This window comes from Piliocolobus tephrosceles, chromosome 5, assembly GCF_002776525.5.
Source record: "Piliocolobus tephrosceles isolate RC106 chromosome 5, ASM277652v3, whole genome shotgun sequence".
NCBI classification, from domain to species: domain Eukaryota; kingdom Metazoa; phylum Chordata; class Mammalia; order Primates; family Cercopithecidae; genus Piliocolobus; species Piliocolobus tephrosceles.
The window spans coordinates 127,548,389-127,569,489 of record NC_045438.1 but is presented as its reverse complement, the minus strand read 5'-3'; the positions used below and the strand labels follow the sequence as shown (position 1 = coordinate 127,569,489).

Genomic DNA, 21,101 nt, shown 5'->3' with positions numbered 1-21,101 from the left:
CCATGTTCATACCATTCAAATCCATCCTCAACAAGTGGCCACTACATTCTTAAAAACAAGTCATGACACAGCTCTCTGAGCTTTCTAGTAGCTTCCTCTTACACCCAAATTCCAACTTATGGTCTTTGGGGCTGCTTGACTCTCCAACCTCATCGTTCATTGCCTCACACTCCATATGGAGCGACTAAATAAGCCTTATACAAGCCATGCTCCTTCTGACCTCAGGACCTTTGCATATTTAGCTCTTGCCACAAAGTGCCCTTCAAAGCACCCAGATGGGGGGCTGGAGAACGCTCACCATTCAGGGCTCTGCTTGGTGTTGCCTGCTCAGGGAGGTGTTCTCTGACCCCCGGTACTTCAGTAGCTCCCCCACAACCGAGTCACTTCCTAGTTCATGAAGACCTCTAGTTACCTGCAATTATTTGAAATACTTCCCAGTTTCTTATGAACACCTCTTGTTTTCTGCAATTATTTGTCTGGATAATAAGTGTGCCTGTCATCTCCCATAGGGCAAGATTGTGAGTATTTCTGCTCACTATCCTTAGAGCCTAGAATAGTGCCTGCCATATAATAGGGGCTCAATAAATTATGTTGAAGCAATGAGTGAATAAAACACAGCACAGACAGTGCCAAGTTTGAACCTCATCTCAGCCACCTGCTAGCTCTGGGACCCCAGACAAGCTCAGAGTCACACTGGGTTTTCAGGTCTCATTATCTTCATCTGTAAAATGGTGACAAATAGTGCCATGAATAGTGCCATAAAGGCACTTTGAAAACACTACAGTGCAACAAGTCCATTGATGGATTATTATCCTTATTATCTCTGATGTTAGTGGAGTGTGGGGCAGGGAGGACTCCCTCCACCCATCCCAGTGCCCCTGCAGCCTACTCACCTGGAGACACATCCAGCTGGATGCCCATCAAGGGGTACAGGGTCCCAGAGGTGTTGCGCATGCACCAGTATCGGCCTGAGTCCTGGAGCCTGAGGGCCTCCATGGTGATGTTGACCACCTTGGCCTGGGCATCGTCCTGCAGCAAGTAGCGGGGCCCTTTCACCCAGACTCGGGCAAAGCCAAGCTCACACTTCTTCTTCCTGACTTTGCACCAAACCTTGCCATCCACGCGGCTTTTGTAGCCCTTATAGGAACACTGCACAGACAGAGTCTCCCCTTCGAGGAGCCTCACTTTTGTGTATACGCTGTCAGCAGAGGGGCCTGCGGAGACAAGACTTGTTGAATAAGGTCTGGCAAGAGGAGAGGAAGAAGGCTTCATGAAGGTTGAAGATCATGGTGAAGGGCGAGGTGGATATTGTCCTGCTGTCATGAAAACCACAGACTGATGGGGAAACATAACCCCATCCTCAGGGAGTTTTCCCCAGCCTGAAGGGAGGTAAACGGGCCCTGAAAACAGCTAGCTCCCAGTATTATGGGGGACACACAGGCCCCCCTCTCAGGGAGCTTTCAGTCCGATGGAGAGGCAGGTATATCCTTCAGGGAGCCCCAGGTCTAATGGAGGATACGCAGCACTTACACTCGGAGCTCCATCAGACACAGCCCCTCTCCTCATGGTATTTTCTAGTCTGATGGGAGAGTGACAAGCTCTGTCTTCAGGGATTCCCAGGGAATTCATTTTTGTTTTGTTTTGTTTTGTTTTGCTTTTGAGATGGAGTCTCACTCTGTTGCCCAGGCTAGAGTGCAGTAGTGGGATCACAGCTCACTGTAGCCTCTACCTCCTAGGTTCAAACGATTCTCCTGCCTCAGCCTCCGGAGTAGCTGAGACTACAAGTGCCCTCCACCATGCCCGGCTAATGTTTTGTATTTTTAGTAGAGACGGAATTTCACCATGTTAGCCGGGATGGTCTTGATCTCCTGACCTCATGATCCACCCGCCTTGGCCTCCGAAAGTGCTCGGATTATAGGCGTGAGCCACCATGCCCGGCCTCCCAGGGAATTCCTGTGAGAAAAACCCAGGTCATGCCCTCAGTGAGACAGATGCAGAGACACAAATACAAGTTATTAAGTTCTGAAATTTCAGTTCCAACTAATTAGGTAGATAAGAAAATCCAGTATTTGAAAAAAATGATTAATAGTTATTTATTTCACAAATAGGTTCACTGTAGTCCTCTTTAAATAATGTTTCCTTAGTTCATTCTAGCTGGTGTTTAGTTTTAAAATATCCTAGTTACATAAAACCCATAGATCAAGCCTGTTCAAATGTACATGTAAACAAACTCCCAATGGTGTGTGAACCACATGATTCTACAATTATTCACTTTCCACCTGCAATATCTTTCTCTCTATGCTGAGGAATAAGATGTGGTCCAAGCCCTCATAATCCACAGTCTGGTAGAGAGAGAGCAGAACTGGGGTGTGCAGGGTGACTCAGGGGACAGAGAGAGGGAGAAAGCTGCCGTGGGGTCCCTCCACCCCTCTGCCTGCCCTAAGCTCATCAGTGACTCTTGTGATAATTTCACCCCAGAGCCTTCCACAAAAACACATATAAAAAGACTCTTCCCCATAGTAGAGAACAGAGAGCACACATTTTGGAGTCAAAACAAACAAGGGTTGACACCCTGTTTTTACCATTTAGCGGTGTGATCAGGTCACCTGTTTGATACAGAAATATCAAAACGGACACTTGACTGATACAGAAATATCTCTGCTTCTTTATCAGTCAAGTGAGACGAGCACCACACCCCTCACAGGTTGCTGTGAGAATTCTGCCCCAGGTCAGTGCTTTGCACACAGTGCGTGCTCAACGCATGCTTCCTTTTCCCACATGCTAGTGGCTCCCAGTGCCCCTAAGGGAACCCAGAGCTGTGACAGTCAAGGGCCCAGAACCCAGGACATCGGTCCCACCAGAACCCAGGATATCTGTCCCAAGTCCCACCCAGCAGCCACTAGAACTGAGGCTCTGCGTAAGGCAACACCCTGTCTAAGCATCCCTCTGTCCCTTGCAGACTAAACAGAATGATCCAACTTCATTATTTGGTGGATGAGCCCAGGATTTCTTAGCACAGGAGAGATCCCTTTCTGCCCTGGCATTGGGAAGCTGTTTCTTTACTCTCTGGGAGGTGCAGTTGGGTGACCTTGGAATGGGTCTCCAGGGCACTGTCTTCATGTGTGTCTACACCTCCCACCCCTCTCACAGGCAGTGGTGAGTTTTGCCAACCCCCACCATGCCCAGAACTGAACAGGAAGTGGTAACTTTGTTGCCATGGCAGCGAGAGGGGCAGGAATGGGTGAGGTCCTTCAAGGAGCATTGGTTTCTGTGAGGTGGGAAAGGCATTCACACGCTGGTCCCTTCAGGACAGAGGCAGGGACAGGATGTGGCATCAGCATTTCAAGAAAAATGCTCAAATTCAGTTCAAAGCACGCATGATGCAATGATTGCTGTCATAACTAAACAGGGCTTCCTGACAGAGGCCAAACAGAGAAAGCTATTTGTGTGAGGAAATTGAGGGCTCTGCTTTGAAGCCTGAGGAAGCCTAGCAGATAAAGGGGCCAATGCAGAGAGGGTCTAGAGCTTTATCTTAGCTTGGGAGGCCTGGGTTAGCGTTGCCTGGGGCCTGATATTAGGGTAAAGAGCTACTAAGTCAGCCCTAATCTCCTCCTTCCCCAACCCACAAAACACTAAACAAGAAAATTGCTGGTAAGTAGGGTAAGAAAAAGGCCCTGAGCTCCTGCCTCTGTACCCACTCCCTCCTCCACAAGGCAGCCCCTTCTCCCCTTACCTGAGACGCAACCCTGTGGCCACAGCAGCAGCAGCAGCAGGAAGGCTGGGGCCATGGTTCCATTCAGCTGGTCAGTGTCAGGCCTGGAGATCCAAGGTGAGGGCCCACCTGACACAGGATGTGCCACCTGGGCCTGCCAGGGAAGGACCTGGGGTTCTAAAAGTGAAGCTGCCCATTTAGGGAAGTGAGGCAGTGTGGGACCCACTGCCTCCAGCCAACCGCAGGGATTCATTGAGCCCATCATGAGGGCGGTGCTGGCAGCTGTTTCCGCCCTTTTCCTCAGAACTTCAGGCAGGTGTGGCTGCTCCACCCAGTCTGGGGCCCCAGGCCAGGGAGGACTCACAGTCAGAGGGCTCTCCACCCTCCACAGTCTCCCCTGGAAACTGATCCCTAGGATCCAGCTAGGGGACTGGGGTGAGGCTTCTAGAACCTCAGGTATAGACTTTCCTGGAATCTTCTGGGCTCAGAGACCCAGGGGCGCAGGCTCTCAGGCTGAGATGGAGCATCTCTGACCCTAGTTTCTTACATATACACATTCACAGGGAAGTTCTTATAAACTCTCATTCATTCATTCATTGCAGATTCTTTCTGTTCCTTCCTCTCTCTCTCTCCCAGGCTCCTGGCTGCTCAGAACAGTCACTTGTGTTCACTGTTGCAAATAACCTCTTACAGGCTCACTTGAAATCTTACTTTTGTCAAGGGCAAAAATGCAAATTGTAAGACTCAGGGCATAAAGTTTGGGTTGAGGGAGGGGTTCCTGTACTCTCACACATGGGTGTGCATGCGCATACACTCACACACAGTCTTTGTCTTTTATTCACTTTCTCACACACACACACACACACACACACACGTGCCCATGCAGTTTCACACACACCCCAGCGGCCTCTCCTTTTCCCTATCCATGTGTCTCCTGTCTCTATCCCTCTCTCTGCCTCTCCTCCTGTCGTCTCTACTCACCATCAGCTCCCTCTAGACTCCTAGTCCCTCGTGTAGGCTTCCTATAGCCACCGCAGTACTTCCCCTCACCCACCTCATCTCAAGAGCCCCTTCCTCCCCTGCCTCCAGCCTCTGTCAGCATGCAGGCAAGCGCCCTCCACTTCCTTCTGCTCAACACTATCTCGCCTATACAGCCACCAGCTCCAGTGGAAATGACCCAGCACTTGGTCCAAGACCACACCCTTCACTTACCCCAAGGCCTAGAATCAGAAGCATCGATTTCTGATGTCCAGTACCTGTGTCATCTGCTCCTTCAGTGTGTGGGGACCCAGCTGGACCCCCGTGGTTATGTATGCTCCCCCTACTCACCAGTGCCATGTTTCTACTCCTTAGATGGGACTGTCAAAAGGTAAACTGAGGCACAATAAAATTGTAAACAGATTATTTGAGCAAACAACAATTCATGAATCAGGCAGCTCCAAACAGAAGAGGTTGACGAGCTCCACTGGGGGAATGCAAGGGGAAGACTCCTACAGGACAAGTAAAGTGAAGAAAATATTTAATTGGTTACAGTTATACAGTTCCCTTATTTGGCCTATCCTGTTGGAAAGACCCTAGTTATCTACATAAGCTTGTTGACTTCTTCTGACTGGTTGAGCTTAAGTTCTTTTCTTCCTTAATGTACACATTTACAAGAAATAGCTCAAGTTAAGTTTCACTGATGTTTGCAAATCAAGCAAAGTTGAGGTCACTTATGAGACCTGTTTTTTTTTTTTTTTTTTTTTTTTTTGCGCAGGGACTCTTCAGGCCTGGTCTCCATTTTCATTCATTTTAACAGGACTCAGAGCAAAAAGTCCTCAAGCTTTCACGGCCACAATCTTAAACTGACGTTGGACCCCCAAGCTCCAAGCAAAGAAGCCTATCTTGACTGACCCTAAGCTTTTACAGTCTCTCAACTCATTAACTCACTCATTCATTCATTCATTTGTTCATTCCCACAACCTCATTGCTATGCGTGGGGCTAGGTAGGCACTGGGGGCACAGGAATGAGACACAGTTGTCACCTGAGACCTCTCAGCTCACAGGTGTGTTTTGTTTTCCTTCTTCACTCTTCCTTTTTCAATGTTTCCCACCCAGTCTCAGAACTTCCTGAGCTCCCTGAGTTCAGAGGCCACCTCCCCTCCCCAACACACGCAATATGTTCCTTCATCCCTTCCCCCATTAGAACAGTAAGCTGCTTCAGGAGTGGAGGATTTATCTCTTGTGGGGACTTCATGGGCTTGGAATCCATGCTTCTATGAAACTGATACAGTGTGCCCAGCACTGAGCCAGGCATCATCAAAAGTGTGACCCTCGGGATCACTGTGCTGATGAGGGTAGAAGGGTTCAAACACTCATTCACTGACTGAGGAAGTATGTACTGGATTCAACCTTTCTTAAGAGAAATTTGGAAGCATTGGTCAAAATCATTAAAAGTATGTATACATTAGACTTTTACATCTATCATTTGATTTAACACAGCAGTGTATTTTGTCTTTATATTTATTTTTCCCATTAAAAAATTAAGGCCTAATTTACATACAGTACTTTTCATCCTTTTCAATGAACAGTTCTGGGAGTTCTAGAGACTTGTATCCAATGCCATAATGGAGACAGAGAAGAGTGCCATCATTCCCAAAAGTTTTCCCCTGCTCCTTGTTAGTCATCCCTTCAGTCCCAGACAAACATTGATCTGGTGGAGTTTTTTCCTATCGTTTCTCTCTTTCCAGAATGGAAATAGTACAGTATGAAACACTTTATGTTTACTTATTTTGGTGAAGTCCAATATATAATTTTTATGGATCATATTTTTATGTCATATCTAATAAATCTTTGCTTAACCCAAGGTCACAGTGACTTTTTTCAACAGTTTGTGAGCTATAATTCACATAATATAAAACTGACCCACCTAAAGCATACAATTCAGTGCTTTTCAATATATTCACTGAGTTGTACAACTATCACCAATTTTACAGCATTTTCATGTCCCCTCCTCCCAAAGAAACCCCATGCCCATTAGCAGGCACTCCCTGGATCCGTTTCCTATTACTGCAGAGTGGGTGGCTTAAAACAGTATTAACTTATTATCTCGCCATTCTGAAGGCAGAAGTCTGAAGTCAGTATCACAATGTACTGAGATGAAGATGTCAACAGGGCTACAGTCTCTCCAGAGACTCTGGGGAAGAATTTGTTCCTTGCCTTTCCATCTTCAGGTAGCCGCCAGCATTCTTTGGTTTGGGGCTGTTTTACTCCAATCTTCAAGGCCAGCATCTTCAGTCTCCCTCTGCTCCATCTTCACATCACTTTCTCCTCTTTGTGTTCAAATCCCCCTCTGGCTGTCTTACATAAGGATACATGTGATTGCATGTAGTTCCCATCTACATAATCCAGGATAATCTCCCCATCTCAAGATGTTTAACTTACTCACATCAACAAAGATCTTTTTTTTTTTTTTTTTTGCCATATAAGGTAACAATCACAGGTTCCAGGGATTAGGACACAGATATCTTTTAAGAGGACATTTATCAGCTTACCACAGTCCCCATTCCTACAGTCTCGGACAATATATTTATTATATATACAATCCCAGGCACTAATATTTTTGTCTTTATAGACAAAAATATCTTTAATCAAAAATTTCTTGATCAATTCTGGACATGTCATAAAAATATAATTGAACAATATGTATTCCTTGTGACTGGATTCTTTCATTTAGCAGAATGTTTTCCAGGCTTGTCCATGTTGTAGCTGTACTTGTGCTATATGTTGTATTAATACATCATTCCTTTTAAAGGCTGAATAATATTCCATTGAATGAATATATATGTTTACCATTTATCTGTTGACAGATATTTTATTTGTTTCCACTATTTAACTATTATAAGCAGTGTTACTATTACTATTCATGTACAAGTTTTTGTGTGGACATATGTTTTCATTTCTCTTGAGTACATAACCAATAGTAGAACTACTGGATCATATGGCAACTCTACGTTTAAGATTTTCAGGAACTCTCAAATAGTTTTCCAAAGTGGCTGCAAATTTTTCACCCTCTCCAGCAATGTATGAGTGCTCTCATTTCTCTACAACCTCTCCAATACTTGTATTGGCTTTCTGTTTATAGCCATCCAGTGAATGTACTTACATTTTGAATTGTAGTTACCTAATGATTAATGATATTGAGCATCTTCATCTTGAGCATGTACAATTTGCTCATTTGTATACCCTTGGAGAAATATTTATTCAATTGTGTTGTGTGTCTTTTATAGCATTTGAACAACATTGTGCCACCTTTTTCTGGCTTCCATTGTTTCAGATGAGAAATTCACTACAATTAGAATTGGTGTTCCTTTATAGATAATTATTTCTCTCTGGCCATTTTAAAGATATTTTCTTTGTCTTTACTTCTCAGAAAGCTATCTATGCTGTGTCTTGGTGTGTATTTCTTTGGGCTTATCATATTTGGGATAAAATCAGATTCTTGGATTTGTAGCTTTAGGTCTTTGGGCAGATTTGATTAGACGTTTCTTTGAATACATTTTCAGGCTCACATTTTTTCTCCTTTCCTTCTGGGACTCTGGGGATGCAAAGATTAGCTCCTATGTTAATGTCCTGCAGATAGCTGACATTCTGTTCATTTATTTTCAGTCTGTTTTCTCTCTGATCAGACTGAGTAAATTTTCTCAGTCTGCCTTCCAGTTAACTAATAACATCCTCTGTCATCTCCACTCTCCTATGGAGTCCACGTAGTCAGCTTTTAATTTTGGTTATTGTTGTTTTTAATTCCCACATATTCTATTGTTATTCTGTTCCCAAAAGAATAAAAAAGAGTAAATGGAAAGAAGAACTACTAATACTTGAAAAAATAGTACTGAGGATTTTTCAGAATTAAACAAATATCTAAGACTTCAAATTGAATGTGTTCAAAGAGTTCCAAATAGAATGGATAATTAAATAGTCCGTATTAAACATACTATAATAAAAATTCAAAGGGAAAATTATAAAAATGTTGCAGAGATAAAAGTGGTCAGTAAAGATGAATAACCATCAGATTGTTATCAGACATTTCCATAGCAACACTGCGAAGGTAAGAAAACAATGAAATATGTTCAAAATTTTGAAGAAGTATATGTCTTTTACATGTTAACTTATGACATAGAATTTGCCACCCACTTGAAAATTGTGGTTAAGAGAACTATGACAATTTTGAGGCCAAGGATGTTAAGATAAAATATTTAAAAGTTATAACTAAATGCTAGCTCTTAGCCTCTGATTGAGGAAGACCTATTTTTGTTTAGTCCACTTTTATCCCACCACCAATGTTCTTTAAGTGAAGCTCAACATTTCCATACTGTAAGTGAACCCGTCCCAATCTGCTGCAGTTGCATAAGTTCAATAAATTGAGAAAGGATTGGGTTCAGTCACATATGACTGAAAATCAAATAGCAGTGGCTTCAACACACAACTGTTTATTTTTAGGTATCATTTTAATTATGAAAATTCCCAAGCAGGCACAAAAGTATCTCACAAAAAAGAAATAATCGGCCAGGCACAGTGGCTCATGCCTGTAATTCCTGCACTTTGGGAGGCTGAGGCGGGCAGATCACCTGAGGTCAGGAGTTCGAAACCAGCCTGATAAACATGATGAAACCCCGTCTCTACTAGAAATACAAGAGATTAGCTGGGGGTGGTGGCGGGCACCTGTAATCCCAGCTACTTAGGAGGCTGAGGCAGGAGAATCGCTTGAACCCGGGAGGTGAAAGTTGCAATGAGCCAAGATCGCACCACTGCACACCAGCCTGGGCAACAAGACAAAACTCAGACTCAAAAAAAAATTTTTTTGAAGATAATCATACATCTATCCCCTATGTAGCGTCACTCAGTTACATTTATTCTTGCCTTCCATTTTTTTTTATTGGCAATACCATTCCATAGGTTGTGCTGTTTGCTTCACATAAACTCACAGAAAATAATCTCTAGTGTCTAGATTCATGTTTCGAGCAACACAAGCTGACAGCATTACTCGGACATCTGGGATCGTAAAACCCAGCTGATGCCATCTGGGTATAAGTCCTAAAGGAAGTCTTACCTGATTCCACCAGAGAACATGATGGACAATATTCCTCACAGTATTGTTTGCAATATGGAGAAGTGAAGGTGAAACAGCACATGCACCCTGCGTTTGGAATGATACACTGTGGAATATGTACACAATGGAATAAGCACTGAAAAGTGGGCTGTGTATATGTACCCGGGAAGGAACAAAATGAATATGTGAAAAAGGTCTATCACAATTTCTAATATGTAAGTTAAAATACAGTCACAGAAAGAAAAGCTGCATGCTTTACAAGAATATATTCAAATTTAAGGTTACATATCAAATGCATCAGAGTGGTTGCCTCGGAGGGGAAGGCAAGTGGAAACAGGGAATGAGGATTAAAAAAAAAAGAAAGCCAAAGTCGTGCCTATCACAGATAGGTGATGGTCATGTGGCAGGAGCAGAGATATACATGAAGAGACTTCTGTTTGATGCTTGTATTAGTCCCTTTTCATACCGCTATGAAGAAATACCCAATACTGGGTAATTTATAAAGAAAAAGAGGTTTGATGGACTCACAGTTCCACATAGCTAGGGAGGCCTCACAATCATGGCAGAAGGTGAAGGAAGAGCAAAGGTACATCTTACATGGTGGCAGAGAGCATGTGCAGGGGAACTGGCCTTTATAAAACCATCAGCTCTTATGAGACTTATTCATTATCAGGAGAACAGGAAGGCAAAACTCACCTCCATGATTCAATTACCTCCCTCCAGGTCCCTCCCACAACATGTGGTGATTATGGGAGCCACAATTCAAGATGAGACTTGGGTGGGGACACAACCAAACCACATCAATGCCCCTCTCCAGAAAGAGCAAAAGAAAATGGTACTCTCTCTGTTTTTTGTTTGTTTGTTTTTGTTTTTGTTTTTGGTTTGAGCCTGTTGCCCAGGCTGGATTGCAATGGCGCAATCTCGGCTCACCGCAACCTCTGCCTCCCAGATTCAAGCGATTCTCCTTCCTCAGCCTCCCGAGTAGCTGGGATTATAGGCATGTGCCACCACGCCCAGCTAATTTTGTATTTTTAGTAGAGATGGGGTTTCTCCATATTGGTCAGGCTGGTCTCGAAATCCTGACCTCAGGTGATCCACCCACCATGGCCTCCCAAAGTGCTGGGATTACGGGCGTGAACCACTGCGGCCGGCCAGAAAATGGTACTCTCTTTATGGTGGCCTTTTTCAGGGCTGGCATTCAGCTGCTATGCACTGGTCCCCCAGATTGGTTGTTCATGGTGGACCCCCATTCTGAGTAGTCAATCCCAGCCTCGCTATGTTATCTGGTTCGAAAATGACTGTGCCTCTTCTTGCTTCACAGATGTGTGCTTCTCTTGCATTCCCCAAAACATATATCTTTCTCCCACCATCAATTATTGTTAGTTCAACTTAATTTTCTCTTTTAGGCTATGAATCTCCTCACACATTAAACATACAAAATTTTGACCCCTGATGATCAGATTCCATTGAATGTTCTGGATCCCGTTTTAGGCTGCTGAATCCACTGCTCTTGTCATTTTAAGGCATCTGATTTTTTCTTTTACTTCTAGGACTTCCTCAGTTTCCAGTCTGCTGATTACAGCCTTTCTTAGTTTCAATTTTATCGTTTATTTTTAAGTCATTTCTCTCTCATTTAGGGTGGAAGGGGAGGAGGTTGAGGGGATACATCTGCCCTCTTGCTCAGTTGCCCCTGACACATTTCAGTTTAGAGGTTGAATTTAATTAAGCACAAGAGGAAATTGATAGGACTCTCGGGCAGACCACAGGCAACAAACAGGGAAAATGTGAGGGATCCTGGACACCTGCTGAGGTGGGGCTGAGAGAACCACAGAGTGCTGGAGACCAGCGCAGGCACAGCTGAAGATGCTGAACTGGGCGTTGACCCGGATACAGAAACCCCCGCCCCAGGTCTTCCCAATGGCGAAAGGCAGGGCAGCGGAAGTAGATGTAAGAGGGCTCCGGCAGGGAGATTAGGGGCTGAAAGTTCTCGCCAATAGGCTTAGCGCTGGACTTTCCTCACGGGGAGGTGGAGCGCAATGCTTAGGGCGGCTCCCAATAGCTGGGCAGGGGAAGAACTGGGATTCATCCTGCACCGGCACTGTGGCTCACGCACCCAAGAGTCCTGGGGCAAGGCTGGGCTGATACAATCAGCAACCTGCGTCATTGCTGTCCTGAGATGTGGCAGGAGAAAGAAAGTCATGAATGCAGGTGATGCTTTCCCTGATCCTCTTTCCTGCCCCTTTGTCTCACCCTGTCCTTGTTACCTGCCTCCCCTTTCCCTCCTTTCTCCCTGTCACCTGCTTCCTTCACTGCCCCTTCCTGTCTCCTAAACCTTCTACCCAGGCACTCTCAGCTTTGTCCTCCTGGCCCTGTTCCTTTCAGAACAAAGACAGAGGCAGAGCCCTAGGATGGGACTCCTAGAAAGCCTCTGTCTTTTTCTAAATCTGTGTCTGCAGGAAGGCAGAGATTGCAAGGAAACACATATTTAAATTGGACTCAGTTGTCATTTTTCCTGCCTCTGTGATCTGTCTTCTTTTTCCTAGCCTTCTTTCTAGGAACAGCATCTGACTCCAGCTCCATTGCCCCCCAGACCAAGCCCAGGCCCCACTCACCTGTGGCACCTGCAGGTCAGGAACACAAACAGGACTCACAGCATGGGGGCCTTGGCCAGGAGGAGTCCACACAGCACAGAGACCAGGAGTTTGGGGTCAGCTGAGCCAAGGCAGATGGGGCACTTGATTTCCTGCAGGGAGGAAGGAGAAAGGAGGATGGACTTGGGCCAGGATGTCACCTGCTGCTGCTGTGTCCGTTAGCCAGGCCCCTTGTGGCTGGAGCTGCTTGTATAAGGGCTCACCCTGAACTCACTATGACACAGGGGCGTGGGGCAGGAGCCGCAGAGGTCTCTGGGACTGAGAGGGGATCCAGTCAGAAGGAACCTCAAAGTCTTGAATGGAGGAAAAAGCTGGCCAGGGGAAGAACAAAGGATTGGAGTTCAGGGAAGGGGAGGGATAGAGCCAGGGGAGCAGGAACTCTCCCTAACTAGGTCGGGTAGAACAGGACTATCAGGAGCCTCCTAGGAATCAGAGCCAAGTGCATCTTTAAGACCAGCCAAGATATCACACCTGAAGGAATGAGGCCCAGACACTGCACAGGACCTAACTAGACCCTTAGCAGTGACCGAGCACAGACCTAGACCTCCTGTCTGCTGGTGCCAGGGGTCCTCCCAGGTCCCCTCTGTGTGGCACCTACTCCTGGCCTGCCTAGCTCTGCTTCTGGGACTACCCTGTCCTAGCAAATCTGCTTTTCTCTTGTGGCCTCAGTAGCTTCCTGCTTCAGTATTACTTAATATTTGGTAAAGCTAGTGAGTTCTTTTTATTTTCACTTTTTCATGGTTGATTTAGCTAGTCATGCATCGTCTTTTTTTCATTTAATTTCAGAGTAACTTTTCAAGTTCTTTACGAAAGTAAACTGAAGTTGTGTTTGGGATTGCATTTAAAGACTTTTGAATTTGGGGGAAGTTGACATCTTTACAATGTTATTGCCTCTTCCAAAATCATGGATTGTTTCTATTTATTCAGATCACCAGTCATTTTTTAGCATTTTGTAGTTTTCTCCAAATAGGTCTGGCTTAAATTAATTCTTTCTAGAAACTTAATGATTTTGTCGCTGTAATGAAAACTATCTTAGGTTTCTAAATGATTATTTTTCATAGAGATCTACTTGTGATGTATGTCGGTTGATTTTGTCTCTGGCAACCTTGCTAAATTCTCTTGTGACATTTAATCATTTGTTGTTTCTCATTCTTTTTCTTTTTCTGGGTAGATGATACCATCATCTGCAAGTCATGATGGTTTTTTCTCTTCTTGTCTAATCTTCTTTATTGTAACTTGTCTTCCTTTCCTTCAAGCATTGATCAGAACCTCTAATATTATAGAAGACATTAATGGTAGCTGCAGAAATCCTGAATTTGTTTGTTTATGCTTTCTTCACTAAATAATGTTTATTGTAATCATTGGTGTACAATCTTTACCAAGTTATCTGTTCTTATTTCCATTTTATTAAGAGCTTTTTCATATAACATAAATGTGCTCAAGGTTCCCCAATGCTTTTTGTGCAGCAGATGACTTTTTTCCCTGTAGTTTATGAATTTGGTTCACTTATATTAATAGACTTTTCTGAAGTTGAACAATCCTTTCTATTTTGTGATAAAACTACTCGATCATAATACAGTCTTCTTTTTGATGCACTCTTGAATTCAGTTAGCTAATGGTAATTTGGGAATTGACTCCACGTGTGTCAGAGAAATAAACCTGTAATTTAGTTTTTTTATTTCCCCCTAACTGGTTTTGTGATTTTGATGACACTAGCCCCTTCAAATAACCTGGGCTGTTCTTGCTTCTTTTCTATTTTCTGCAACATCTTGTATGAAATATAAATCAAATGTTTCTTAAACGATTGAGTTACCTGTAAAACTATGTGAGTCTTGAATTTTCTGTGAGGGTGGGGCTCATCTGCCATTTCAGTTTTCCTATTTATTAATCTATTGAAATTTGTTTCTTCTTGCGTTAATCTTTGCAGTTCATATTTTTAAAGGAATTTGTGCACTTCTAAGGTTAAAACAACAAGGTTTTGTTCAGGATTTATTTATTTTAAAATCTCTATAGAATGAGTGCATGGTTATTTTCTTCTTTTTCTTCAATTTGTTGTTATCTTCTTTTATCTTCATATGTCTTGACAAGAATATGGCTATCTTTTTAAACTTTCAAAGAATGAATTATGACTTACCTTGATCTTCATTTTCAATCATTCAATTTATTTCAGCCCTTACTGTGATTGTTTCCCTCCTTTATGATTCTTTGGGCTTGCCCTGGTGCTCACATTCCATCTTCTTAAGATGCTTCCTTAGCTCATTAATTTGAAAGCTTTCATGTTTTCCAACAAATATATTCAAAGCTACTAATTGATCTCCAATATTAACTATGCCCCACACTTTTTGATATGTAGTGGTCATATTATCAAAATATATTTTATTACATACTTAATAATTCACATATGAATATATTAATAATTAGTTTTAGAAGTGCTATTTTATCTTTACTTCTCTTATGCATTCTTAATGTTGTTGCATTGGGTTTGGAGAATGCATTCGGTGTCATACTGATTCTTTGGAATTTCTTCATGCTTCTTGTATGTCCTCATACAAGGTGTCTTTTTGTAAATACACTCCTTGTATTTGAAAGAATGTATACTATCTTTTTAATTATGTATAGGGTTATAAACATATGTATATCTACTTATACATGGTTTATATAATATATATTATGAATACTGTATTTTATAAAACATACATAATACATTTATATAGTTTAGAACAGTTTCAATCTGAAACTATATATTTATATATTTGAAAATATTGTCTATTTAAAAGTATAATTTATTACATATTCATCCTATGTTCTTATACATATCTTATAATATATATAACACATTTATAAATATTATATGATGGCATAGTACCTGGAATTTATTAGTTATTTGGCTTAGAACTTAGATCCCTCTATTTAGTTTTGGTCTGATTGGTCTTTGTTCCTCTGAGAGGTATGTGAGCCTCCAACTACAATAGCTAATATTTACTTCTCCTTGCATTTCTGATAGTGTTGTTTCATGTATTTCATGGCCAAAATTTAGGCACACATGCTTATGATGGCTCTATTTTCACATTCAAGCACATCTTTCATCAGTATATATAATGTATCTTTGTCTATTTTATAGACAAATTTATAGACATGATATTTTACCTTAAATTCTATTTTGTTCAATATTAAGAGTACCGAACAGTTTATTTTGTTTCCTAATAGTCAAATATAGTTTTCTAACTTTTTGAACTTTTTAAGATCTTTTTGTAAGTGTATCTATCTCTTATAGGTAATATAACATTGGAATTTTTAAAACTCAGAGTGTCTCTGTCCTTATTTTGTGAATTTAATCCACTTAAATTTATTGGAATTGCATTTATGTTACGACTTAACTCTACCTTTTTATTTTATATTTCCATTTACTGTGCTTTATTTTTTTAAATTCATGTCTAACTTTCCTTTGCCTAGAGTTTGATTTTGCTGGATGAAAGTGTATACATTCTCTTGATGTAACCTGAAGACTCATATCTATGTGATTTAGTATGATTGCTACATTGAGCTTGTCTCATGAGACAAGTACCCAACCATCCTTTCATGGGCTTCTAGTGTCTCCTTGTAGTGTCTCCTTTTCACCCTCTGTTGATACTGTCTAGAACAAGGGTCCCCAGCCCCTGAGCCACAGACTGTACCAGTTCCTAGCCTGTTACGAATAGGGCCACACAGCAGGAGCTGAGTGGTGCGCAAGCGAGAGAAACTTCATTTGTATTTACAGCTTCTCCCCATCACTCGCATCACCGCCTGATCTCCACCACTTCTCATACTAGCACAAACCCTATTGTGAACTGCATATACCAGGGATCTAGTTTGCATGCTCCTTATGAAAATGGAACACCTGATGATCTGTCACTGTCTCCTATCACCCCCAGATGGTACCATCTAGTTGCAGGAAAACAAGCTCAGGGCTCCCACAGATTCTACATTGTGATGAGTTGTATAATTAATTTATTATATATTATGATGTAATAATAATAGAAATGAAGTGCATAATAACAATAATACACATGAATCCTGAAGTCATCCCCCTGTCCTAGTCATGGAGAACTTGTCTTCCATGAAACCAGTCCCTGTGCCATAAAGGTTTGGGATCACTGGTCTAGAATGTTATTTTTCAATGATCATGAATGTATTTTCTCTTATTCTTCCTTAGCTTCTACCTGCATTTTATATGAATCAAAAAATATAAAAATAAACATTCCCAAGATGCTGGGCACACTTACTCCCTCACCTCTTGCAGCATCTCCAGGGTTTGTTTTTCATCCTCACTGAGACCTTCCTCCAGGAGTGTTTTCAATGGGGATCTTTGCATGTGGCAAACCTTCTGAGGCCTTGAGAATCCAGAGGTTTTATGATTTCACATTGGAGTGACAATTTGGCTGAATACAAAACACTGGATACAACGTTTTTCTTTAGTACTTTAGAAATATTACTCAATTGTCTTCTTACCTCTAGTATTCCTCTTAAGAACTTAGAGGGAAATCTAATCTTGTTGCCTTCTAGGTGATCTGAAAGCCTTCAGACTTTTCCCTGTTTTTGATGTTCTTCCCTTTTACATATGGGACTAGAGGTGTTTTTTGTGTGTTTGCTGTTTTCCCCTCTTTGGCAATTTATGAATCTTTTCAATGTGAGGTCTTTCCTTCTTCTATAGTTTTGAAAAGCTTCCCTATATTCTTTCTTTAAATATTTCCTTCTTTCATCCTTTATCTCTCACAGGGGTTATTGATACCAATACATTAGTACATCTACTCTTCTCCTTCATGTCTCCTAACTTCTCTATGACTCTTAAATCTCCAGTTCTTTCCAGGACCTTCCATGAGAATTCCTCACTCCTCTTCCTGCTCACTGTCCAGCCACAGCCATCCTTCATCACATACGTTATAGTCTATAATATTTTTCACAACTATGATTACCATTTGGCTCCTTTTTTCAATGGATCTTCCTTATGATCCAAGTTAGAAATGCAAAATGCTTGTTCTGCAGTGCCACAACAAATGGCATTCGAACATTAATTTTCTCAAAAAGGTAATTTTTACTTTCTGCAGAAAGGGTGGGCACTTCTTGCAGATGAAACAACAGCAAGAGCATACCTGGACAGGGGAGGGGCAGGAGTTCTTATTCCTGATGCAGGTAGCCCCTACTGCTATGTCATTCCCCTAGTGGCTAGGGTTGGACCGCACCGTCTAAGCTAATTCCGATTGCCTATGGAGAGGGGAGGGGTATAAGCCAGAGTGGTGGGGTGAGTAGTTTGGCATGAAGGATGTTAGGGACAGGTAAGTAAAGGTGACTTAGATCAGAACAGGTAACAGGGATGAGTCAGGATGGAGCAGGTGACCAGAGGTGACTGAAGTCAAAGTAAGTGAACAGGAGGAGTCAGGCTGGAGCAGGTGACCAGGGGAACAGATGTGAACTATTGAGTTAGGACTGGCGGGAAAGTTCTTTACTGAAACTAGAAGCAAGGGGCCGAAGAGAACCAGGAAGTTAAACTTTAAAATGGAGAACCAAAGAATAAGAGAGCTGACCATACTGACATACTGATTCTTATAACAGAAACTTGGGGTTCACTATATTTATCAATACACATAGTTGTTCATGTCTCCCCTCACCCCTTTAGCCAGACTGATCACAGGTACTTAAGTTCCTGTCGGATGGGCAGTGCCCATAGTTCTGCTTCATGGGTTTCTATTGTTGGGTGTGTTGCCATTCTTTTAAGATAGTGCTTCTACTAAGAAGCCTAGTTATTTTGGCTTGTGAATTCAGATTCGCCTAGGCATATTAGATATTAGTCTGGTAATGGGGAAGAATAGAGGCTAAATCCTCTGCCTGTTGAGGGTTAAAAGTGAGAGGGGAAGAGCCCTAGAGCAGCAGTCCCCAACCTTTTTGGCACCTGGGACCTGTTTTGTGGAAGACAATTTTTCCACTGACCAGAATGTGAGGGGCGGTTTCAGAATGATTGGAGCACATTGTATTTATAGTGCACTTTCTTTCTATTATTATTTCATTGTAATAGTAGTGACAGATCATTAGCCATTCAATTATCATAAGGATCATGCAACCTAGAACATTCGCATGCACATGTCACAACAGGGGTTGTGCTACTATGAGAATCTAATGCTGCCACTGATCTGACAGGAGGCGGAGCTCAGGTGGTAATGCAAGCTATGAAAAGAGGCTGTAATTCAGATGAACTTCACTGGCTTGCCGCTCACCTCCTGCTCTGCAGCTCAGTCTCTGACAGGCTTGGAGACCACTGCCCTAGAGCACAAGACCCCAGGGACCCCCATTAGCTGCCATGCTTATCCTCTGGTTAGGGCTTCACCTTCAAACTCCCTGAGAGATAGTCTGTTTGTAATCCACCCGCACTGGAGTTTGCAGGAGGAGAGGGCTAGGGAGCAAATGCTCTGGCAGTTGGTTGTCTATTTTCATCAGTCGCTCATGGCTTTTGCTGTGCTCCATGGTCCCCTAGAGCACCTGTGACCTAGTCTATTGCAGCCTATTCCTACAGTGAAGGGGAGGCCGTGATGGCCTCAAAACCCATGACTACAAGGATAGAAGAAGAATTTAAGAGCATTCCTCTCATCTTTCTCTGGCTGACATCTCCAGCCACCATCTGCCCCAGGCTGCAGTCACTCTATAAACACTCACCCTTCAACACACCAACACGGCCTCCAGTTTCCACACTTTCTGGTTCCATTTTGTCTCATTGCAGAAATCCATGTTGAACTGTCTTTTCCATGGTTCCTCCACAATTAACAACCTGCATCCTCTTCCCCTTTCCTCTCTACCAAACTTGGAATCATGGCCTGGGGGCTCCACAGCTGTAATCTATGCCCCAACCTACCAGAGAAGGATCCTTGGGTGCCCTGGACCTGATTTCAGGGTTCAGAAACTAATCAGGTCCTCCCTTCCCAAGACCTCCCTCCCAGTGTTAAAACCTGAACTGAGGCGTGAGATCTCCATACCCAGCTAAAGTTAAGTCTGGCACTGTCCTCTCCATGTTGGCGGGAGGCCAGGGGCAGGAGGACACATGTGCGAAGTGTTCCATGTGGACTCCCCTCTGGGGACACCCGCCCATCATCGTGAGAACATGGCGATCTTCTGATCACATCAGATAGTGCATGTTTCTCTCCCTGTGAGTCAGTGGGCCCTGAAGGTAGCTTCCCACTGGCCCAGGCCCCAAGAGATCAATCCTCAGAGGCAGTCCTCCCTGGTTTCCCCTTCCCTGAATCTGAGGCTCCCAAGCTGCCTGGTGACCCCTCTAATCTCCCCGCACCGAGGCCTCCAACCTACTTGTGCTTTTTGGGAGCCAGAGGAGGGTCCATATAGGAGACATTGGGGCTAAAGAAAAAAGACAGCAAACAGTGACTCTCTAGGAGCCCAGAAGACAGCAGGGTCTACCCCATACATGAGAGGAGGTAGGGACCCAGAGCCAGACCCTCAGGATGTCTTAGGCCAGGATTGTCCTATGCCTAAGATCTGCGTGACAGAGCTGTTGGTGTGTGTGTTTGAAAAGAAGAATTGTGGTGGTGCCTGTGTAAGACAAAGAAAGACGCAGAATGACAGAGAGACTGTGTCTCTGTCCGGGGATCTCTGGGGGTATCTTCCCAACAGTTGAGGCCAGGATGTGCCGAGTGAAGGAGAGTTGAGAGTCCATGACTGGGGACAGGACCTTTGCTCCCCTTGGACCAGAGCAGAAGACCTGGCAGGATGGGGATGATGGAGGCATGGGAGTGGGTGCATGACATTTCCTTCAGGTCCCTGGGGTGGAGGGGGGGCACAGAGTTATTTCCTCAAGAAAAGAGCTCGCTTGGAAACACCTCCAGGCTGACATCTCTAAGAAAAGTGATGAAGTTTTTGGAAGTGTTGTAGATTTCACACCAGTAGGATCCCGAGTCCTCCTTCAGCTGAATCATGGTGATTTTGAAGAAGCTAGCATTGGGCTTGTCCAAGATTGTGTAACGAGACTTCTGGACTGCTGTCCGTGGCTTGGAGCTAGTGACCAGTAAGGAACACAGATTTGGAGATGTCTCCTGACACCAGGATTTGGGCCAATAGGACCCTCTCTTGGGTGAGTACTGGCATTGCAGGAAAAGGGTCTGTCTTGAGTGTTTGTGAATTTCTTCAGGCACGGCGCCCTTTACCCAGGAACCTGCAGAAGGAGACCTAGGTCAGAGCTCTGGAGGGATCCAACCTCTCCCATCACAGGCTGGGGAAGGGGAGAGGGAACTACTTCTGATGCTCACACCTAGAAGAGGGCCCCTAAATTCTTTCCTGTGGTCACAGAGCCACACTGCTCCCTGCCCCACTCATTCTTCATCCCACTCCTTACACCCCCTGCCCTCTTTCCCTCCATGTCACCTGAGGCCAGGAGCAGCAGCAGCACAGGCGGGAGTAGCAGGTGTGGACTGCCTCCAGGACATCCCAGCCCAAATCTGTTTCTGATAGTGGAGAGGAGAAAAAGGGGAGTCCTCTCAGGAGAAGGAGCCAGACACTGAGCCTGATTCTGCCCCAGGTTGCCAGTGTCTCTCAGCTGGGAAAACTGAGGAAGGTCAGTGCCTTGCTGGGGAATTGGTCGGCCTGGGAGGGTGGGCTCTGCAGACCAGGGGAGGAG

At 43.7% G+C, this 21,101-nt stretch overlaps 2 protein-coding genes across 3 annotated transcripts in view; one reads left to right on the top strand and one right to left on the bottom strand.

Moving 5' to 3' along the window:
• The window catches only part of TREML2 (triggering receptor expressed on myeloid cells like 2), a 100,498-nt gene that overhangs the window by 8,025 nt on the left and 71,372 nt on the right, over nt 1–21,101 (bottom strand). Inside the window, exons 2-5 of the mRNA XM_023212761.3 lie at nt 19,136–20,639; nt 12,413–12,543; nt 3,734–8,517; nt 894–1,214 (exon numbers count right to left, since the gene is read on the bottom strand). Coding sequence (XP_023068529.1) covers nt 894–1,214; nt 3,734–3,977 — 565 coding nt within the window. The 5' untranslated portion in view covers nt 3,978–8,517; nt 12,413–12,543; nt 19,136–20,639. The remainder of the gene's footprint in view (nt 1–893; nt 1,215–3,733; nt 8,518–12,412; nt 12,544–19,135; nt 20,640–21,101) is intronic.
• The window catches only part of TREML4 (triggering receptor expressed on myeloid cells like 4), a 50,257-nt gene continuing 40,497 nt past the window's right edge, over nt 11,342–21,101 (top strand). For both annotated transcript variants that reach the window (XR_002731734.2, XM_023212768.2), the window contains exon 1: nt 11,342–12,008. Coding sequence is in view for 1 of the 2 variants with exons in the window: in XM_023212768.2 (XP_023068536.2) it covers nt 11,837–12,008 (172 nt within the window). In the remaining variant the exon portion in view is untranslated. The remainder of the gene's footprint in view (nt 12,009–21,101) is intronic.